Source organism: Halyomorpha halys, unplaced genomic scaffold (assembly GCF_000696795.3).
Source record: "Halyomorpha halys isolate HHAL.00 unplaced genomic scaffold, Hhal_1.1 Scaffold1052.1, whole genome shotgun sequence".
NCBI lineage: Eukaryota > Metazoa > Arthropoda > Insecta > Hemiptera > Pentatomidae > Halyomorpha > Halyomorpha halys.
Window position 1 is genome coordinate 279,478 of NW_027106745.1, and position 8,066 is coordinate 287,543.

General features: G+C 38.9%; 1 protein-coding gene across 1 annotated transcript in view; it reads right to left on the reverse strand.

The window, feature by feature from the left end:
- The window catches only part of LOC106688103 (putative leucine-rich repeat-containing protein DDB_G0290503), a gene marked incomplete at both ends in the record, with an annotated part of 171,142 nt that overhangs the window by 162,755 nt on the left and 321 nt on the right, over nt 1–8,066 (reverse strand). Inside the window, 1 exon segment of the mRNA XM_067045074.1 lies at nt 3,002–3,163. Coding sequence (XP_066901175.1) covers nt 3,002–3,163 — 162 coding nt within the window.

The following is an 8,066-nucleotide window of genomic DNA, read 5'->3' on the forward strand; positions in this document are numbered from 1 at the left end:
AAATTATTATCAACATTTTTATTTCTTCAGTATATTTCTTTTAAATCTATTTTTAAATATAATTCATTTAATGTTTCATTATTTTAAATTTGTTTTAGTGCCAAACCCAGTTGAAACCTCTCGCCATATGATCAATTACAATTAATTAATAATGAAGTACTTGTATGTTTTTTGTTATCTAAAAAACTGAATGTTTATGTTTTATAATAATTGTGATCGTGTTGTTTTAATTTTTCAAGTATGAACTTTGCTGTTTAGATAATAAAGACTGAAAGATTCATCTTTATTTTTATACAATAGGAACACGCACTAAAGTAGTGACCCCGAACGTTATTATATCACTATAATATTATGGTAGATCTCGCTGGATGTCAGTTGGTGGACCAGAAAACAGGATTGACGACACGTGGAAGATTAGCTGAGGTGCCGGTACCCACTGTTTATTCAGTACCAACCGGTGAATGGTACACAGCCTTGCTATGCCAGTTCCCTAGGGTTACACAACCAACATCCTTCGTCAAAGAACCAAAGCACGACGTCGTCTACCATATAGAAACCCACGGTTCCAGATAGATACGCTGTTCCTCACTAGGCGGACTTTGACGTTAATATGCATGGTAAGAAGATCTTCACTACATTGTATCTCAACCGAGCATATTACCAAATTCCAGTAGCAGAAGAAGATATTCCAAAGACTGCAGTGATTACACCCTTCGGTCTTTTCGAATGTGTTTTGGACTAAGGAACGCTTCGCAGATCTTCCAACGGTTCCTGGATCGGGTGCTTCGAGGTCTCGACTTTGCTTGGTGGTTCCTGGATGACATCATCGCGTCCAGAGACGAAGAAGAGCACACAACACATGAAGAGGAAGTCTTGTGGCGACTTGAGGACCACGTTCTCACTTTGAACCTGGTGAAGTGTGTCTTCGCTCGCCAGGAAGTCGCATTCTTAGGACACATGGTCGACGCCACTGGCTTTAGCACTCTTCCGGCCAAGGTTGAAGCTATTGCATCATATCCCAAACCGGCTACGATAAGGGACCTGCGACGTTTCCTGGGTATGTTTAACTTTTACCGTCGTTGCTTACCCAGAGCGGCAGATTTGCAAGCTCCACTCAACAAGTTCCTCGCTGGGGCGAAGAAGAATGATAAGAGACCAATCACCTGAGAAGAAGAATCCATCCAAGCATTCAAACGCTGCAAAACTGCCATTCAGAATGCTGTAGTGTTAGGACATCATTCAATTCACTGACGATTATGTACATATAGGGGCAGAACAACAGAAGGATCCAACTATTACAGAGCTACAGAAAAACGACCGTCTTCAGCTTCAATGGATCAAACCTACTGGTAGTGTAATGTCAGTCCTCTGTGAGACCTCCACCTCTCAGGCGCGGCCATACATTTTTAAGTCCATGCGAGAAGAAACTCTTCCACTGCCTGCATGGGCTCAGCCACCCAGTTATTCGAGCCTCAAGACGACTACTAACACAGCAATTTTTCTGGCCTGGCATGAACACCGATGTCTCGAGATGGGCTCGGTGTTGTATTGCCTGTCAGACATCGAAAGTGATCTGTCACACAGTAACCCCTCCAGGTACCTTCGCTCCCAGCTTCAGGCTTGAACACATTCACGTGGACCTCATCGGACCATTATCAAACTCCGACGGAATGCGTTACTGTCTGACGATCATTGACTGATTCACCTGTTGGCCTGAGGTGTGCCCTCTGGAGGAGATAACAACTACCAAGGTAGCAGCAGCGATTGTGGGTACATGGATCTCCCGCTATGGTACACCAGCAAGGATAACCACTGACCAAGGGCGCCAGTTCGAGTCAGATCTTTTCATAAATCTGACTCGTATATTAAGTATATATTAAGTAAGCATCAGAGGACTAAAGCATACCATCCTCAGTCCAACGGATGCGTGGAGCGGTGGAACAGGACCCTCAAGGCATTCCTCATGTCTACAATGAACGCATCGTGATGGACAAGTACGTTACCAATAGTCCTTTTAGGCCTCCGATCGGCAATGAGAGAGGACGTGGGAGCCAGCGCAGTGGAAATGATATTTGGGCAGCCTTTACGCCTGCCTGGAGAGTTCTTTGAGGCATCAGGACATCGGGAAGACTCTGAATCGATGCTGAAGACCCTGCAGGAGGCCATGAAGAATCTCCGCCCAGCGACATACCACAGCAGCACGTCCAAGACTTTTGTGCATCGAGACTTAAAGGACTGCACCCACGTATTTCTAAGGGACGACTCCGTTAGGGTACCGCTCACTCCACTGTACTCTGGACCCTACAAAGTAATCTCACGGAAGGAGAAAACATTTAAGATTCAGCTACCATCAGGTCCAAAAACGATTTTGATGGATCGACTGAAAGTTGCACATCTTCTTTCTGGCGCAATCGCAACGCAGGTAGAAAGAAACGCCGACGCGGCTCAGTCCAGTCCTACGCCCGCTGCTGGATCTGCTAACCCTTCTAGTGACCTTGACGCAGAACAGCATCAAGCAAAACCAGTGTATCGCGCCCGCTCTGGACGTGTAGTAAAGCCGACTGCTAGGTTCTGCACCAATGTCATTGGGGGAGAGTGATGTAGTGGCAAGATTAACGTCTTCAGCGGCAATAGTTGACGTTAGCAAAGGGAGTGTTTGAAATGGGTTTGCCACTGTCGAAATTATTATCAACATTTTTATTTCTTCAGTATATTTCTTTTAAATCTATTTTTAAATATAATTCATTTAATGTTTCATTATTTTACATTTGTTTTAGGGGCAAACCCAGTTGAAACCTCTCGCCATATGATCAATTACAATTAATTAATAATGAAGTACTTGTGTATTTTTTGTTATCTAAAAAACTGAATGTTTATGTTTTATAATAATTGTGATCGTGTTGTTTTAATTTTTCAAGTATGAACCTTGTTGTTTAGATAATAAAGACTAAAAGATTCATCTTTATTATTATACAATAGGAACACGCACTAAAGTACTTACTTTAAATAAAATTTGAGTTTTTGCAGAGTTCAGCTGTTTTTCTAACGATTTAATTTGTTCTTCCAACTTAGTTCTTTCTTTTGAAGATGTAGTTTGCCATTGCTGTTTGATTTTCAGTATTTCTTGTTCTGCATCTCGAAGCTTTCCTCTCAGTAAAGAACTCTATATTTAAAAAAAATATATAAATAAGATAAATCTTAAATTAATATATTTTAACTATTAAAATAAATTCAGGAAAATGACCGACTACAAGGAAAAAAAAATGCAGATATTTGAGATATAAATCCTATAAACTATTCCATAGAAGATTTGATACACCAAAAAATAAAATAAAATAATTTAACATAAGCACAAAAATTAAGTTAATTTAGAGTAGTCCTTAATTTAGATTCTTTGATGAAGAAAAAATATAAAATTAAGTTCCCACTTTATTCTAACCTCTCACTATATCTACTCTCATCACTCACTTAGTATTATCCCAAAACTTGTTCCAATCAGTTATATATCACCAATTATTTACTCGTTCAATTTATAAATATTAATTTCCAAAAATTGTAGAGAACAATTCAGTCACTGGTTCCTTTTAATTTAATTTAAGTATGGCAATTAAATAATTTCAATTTGTTTATAATTTTAGTTTTTAATAATTATTTAGAAGGAATTAAATAAAAAATTCGTTTTTTTTTCACTGAAAGGCTTGAATATGGTAACGTAAAGTCTCAAAATGTTGCCAAAATATAGTATACAAAATACCATGGACCAAATAAAGCCAATCTTGTTTATGCATTCAGAGAGTGTTCTTCTGATAACCTTCACCGTTTTTTTTATTTCAACATTTATATGCAACACGTAACTGATGCCGAAATCCTATGGTTAAATAACCGAGCATAGGTTGAAGGTTATTTTTTAAATTTAAAAAAGAAAAACTTTTTTCTTAAGAAGAATTAAATATTTATGATTTTAAATTTTAAAAAATAGGCTTTTAACTTATAATAAATGAATGACGTGGGCAGAATAGCCTGCAAAAGTAACTCTAAATTAATGTGAGGAAGATATTATAATTGAAGATGTCCTTGAGGATGGCTAAAATGGCCAAAGCTCATGCCAGGATGCTAGAATGAATTAAGGTGGTGTCCGACTTAAAAAAAGTCACCGGAGAGACCGGAGAATTAAATCATTTTTTAAAGGGGGGTGACCGACTAATAAGCCAAATTGAAGCAAAGTCTATCAAAAATACACTTGATAGAAAGATGTGGAGGCATTAAAAGCAGCAGTCATCTGCAGGGTGAAAAGAAATACCCTCAATCAAATTTAAGCAGATGAAGAGATACCCTGGACCGTGATCAAGGCTAGATTGAAGAAGGCATTAGGAGATCAGTGGGCTCCAGAGGACATATTTATGATGATCAGGAAGACAAAGAAACCAAGACAGTCCATTGGGGAGTATGCCATGGAACTCCTGGTATGCTACAACAGAATCGCCAATAAACTCAGCGAGATAACGAAGATAATCCAGGTACAGGGTTGGATGCAATTCCTATCCAATGTACTTAAAGATTCAGTTGGCAAAAGAACTAGGGGAGAAGGAAGGAATACCGAGAGAACGCTCATTCGTGGAGAGCGCTCAAGAGCTAATAGACACAAGCGCTCAAGAGCTAATAGACACAAGCGGCCAGGAGTAGGAGGCCCAAATGGAAGTAGAAGAACCAGGATGGTCTCGGATTGAATACAACTGGCCTAAGACTACTAACCGCCATGGAAAAGAAGAGAGCAAAAGGATAGCGGTAGGGAGAAAACGTTCAACAGAGACAGAAGATCAGGGCAAAAAAAAACCCAGAACCGACAGGCAGTGAGACACAATTGTCATGGCAAAGTTGGGTACCTGGTGGCTTAATGTCGCCGAACTTGGTGTTTCGAGTATGGAAACAAGGGACACATAGCCAGATAATGTCACCAGTGTACCGTAGGCAGGGATCGGGCTAGGTGGAACCGATGGAAGTGAAGGCCTAGAGTCTAAGGAGAAGAAGAGTACAACAAAGAAGAAATGATTCTGCAAACAAGTCCACAGAAGTGTCAAAGGCCTCCGAAACAGAATCAGTAGGAAGGGAGCCGGAATGAGGACAGAGAACCGGGAGGAGGACTTCTGGAGACGTACCAAGGAAGAGGGAAGAACCAGAAAGGAGATGCCAGCAGAGGGGTGACTGGATATTAGTGAATTAAAACGTGAGGGAAAAGAGTGGCGGTCTGCCTATAATAGAGATAGCAGAAGTGAGACGCCTTGTGGATACCGGCAGTTCCAACACTATCATGTGCTGTAGTGGACAGAGGACAAACAAGATTCACGTATGTCAATGTAAATTAATCACCCTAGGTGGCCTTGTCTGGTAGAGAGGTAGGTGGAGATAGGGTTGACTCGTTGGGGATTTAGTAGAGAGAACTTGCATGTAGTACATGTCATAGGGAGTATACCGAACGAATGCAAAATGATTGTGGGGTGTGACCTGCTAGGGAAGGGTGTGGTTAGGTTAAAAATATCAAGGGAAAGTTGAGAATTGAGTTGGGGGGTAAAATGTACATATGTCATAGACAGTGCATGGGTCGGAGCAAGCAATCAGGCTGAGGACTGGAAACAGAGGCTTAAGAGGGAATATGAAGATATTTTTTTAGAAGGAGGAGACATGCTCGGGGCAACCGGGAAGACGATCCATGAGATCACACTGAAACAAGACAAGCCACTTATGTGAAAGAGAGGAGATACTCGCAGGCGCTACATCACCACATCCAGGAAGAGCTCAAAAGTTAAAGCTCAAGGAATAATCATTGATAGTACATCCCAGTACAATAATCCATTGTGGACAGTAAAAAACAAGAGCATGCCTGGTTAAATTTCCAAAAAGTACAGGGTGGTGATAGATTACAGGAAGCTCAACGAGAATATCATAGACGAGAAGTATCCGATCCCCCCCCAGAAGACATTTTGGACAGGCTGAGCAGGGCAATAGTATTCAGCACATTGGACTTGAAAGCTGGATATCATCAACATAAGACAGCATTCACATTTGAGAGAGGTCACTATAAATTTACAAATATACCGTTTGGACTCAAAAATTCTCCAATAATCTTCCAGCAGCTAATGGATGAATTTTTAAGGGGAATTGACAAATCTGTATGACAGATTTATATGGATGATCTAGTAGTGTTCAGTAAGAACGAGGATAAACAAGTGCACCATTTACAGAGCGTTTTGTATAGAATTAGACAATTTTAGCTCAAATTGTCGGGAGACAAATCATCGTTGGGGCAGGAACAAATTAGATCTTTGGTCCATATGATTTCCAGGGAGGAGCTTCTTGGACAGTATAATATGGAAATCATATATAAACCAGGAAAAGAAAATGTAGTAGCTGATTGGTTGTCACGAGCAATAACAGTAAATGCAGTAGAGGAGGAGGTTGGGGAACTGTCAGGTGTATTGGTATTGACATTTTTTTTTTATTGTAAATAGTTTTTCATAATTTTTATTATATATATGTTATATTGTACAGTGTAAGTTTACAAGGATTGTTCGTAAACTGGCAAAGGGGAGCTACAATCAGCTGTTACTTCCATGTCAGCAGACTGAGTAGATCAGCTGATTGAATGTGTATATATATATATATATATATAAAGATGTACTGAACCCAATAAAGCCAGTCTGTTACAGAAGTTCAAGTGTGTCATATCTTGTACCCTTTTCTCTTTTTTTTAAATTTTGCTCTTGTCGATACTTAAGTTATATATTGTAATATTCAAGATTTATTCAAAATAAATAAAAAGAATTTTAATAGTTTTTATTTATTCTCAGATCTAAAATATAGCTTTGAAAAGTTTTAATCCACCCACTGAACATAGCAGAAATTCAAACAGACTTCGGAAGGACATGTGCCACCATCTTAAATATCTTGAACGATGCATCTTTCCACCATATTTGACTGATCAAAATTGGTTTAATACAACAAATAAACAATACTAAAATGATACATAAAATAAAACATACTAAAAATCATTTAAATAAATAACTATTCATAAAAAAAAGATATTACAACACATACACACATTGTCTATCATCATATATACTATACCTCTTCTCCTTCACATAGTAACTCTTATCTTCTTTTAGTTCAATCTTGTGTACTGTTTTTCCTGTTACTCCCAGTACATCCCCTTCTCTAAAAAAAATGTCTTCATACTTTTCCATGATTTGGTCTTTCCAGCCTCCTTCCTGATTAATCGCTCCTATCCTTGCTTCACTATCTCCTACGAGCTGTTGGCAGACATATTTTTTCTTTCCAATCTTTATATCCCACTTACCCCCGTGACTCTGATCATCATAAATATGTTCTCCCCTGGGGCCCATCGTCCTCATCTGAATGCCTTCTTCAGCCTATCCTTAACTATGGCCCATGGTGATTCTTCATCGGCCTGAATTTGGTTTAAGATACTCCTCTTTATTCTGACTAAGCCTGCCTTCGGTGAGTCAGCATCTCTTTTATTTAGTAGCTCTTCCGCTTCCTTGGTTTCTAATCTTGATGTAAGTTGGTCGCCTCCTTTGAGAAAGTGGTTCAACTCACCAATTTCTCCAGTAAATCTTTCTAAATCTGAAATGGCATTCCGCAGGTCCTGTGAGGTTGCTGTTCGAATTTTCATCCATTCGATAGCATTTATTTGTTCTGCAATCAATGTCATGCTTAAAAAGAGAGAAAAAAAAATTTTCTTTTCAAATTAAAAAAAATAACTTTCAACCTATGCACTCATCCCAGTTACATGTTGGCGTAGAAAAACTAATAAAAAAAGAAAAAGATGTCGGAAGAATACTCTCTCAATTACACATTGTTTACACAAGACTGACTTTTTGTATTCAGTACCTCTATATATACAAGTTCGATCAGATGATCGATTCAATCATCTGACGGTCTTTGTCAACTAACATCTCACTCAGGTATGTGTATCAGGTAATGTGTATCAGGTATATGTAGTCAGGTAATGAGGTAGGTGTATATACATATACACATATGTATATATATAT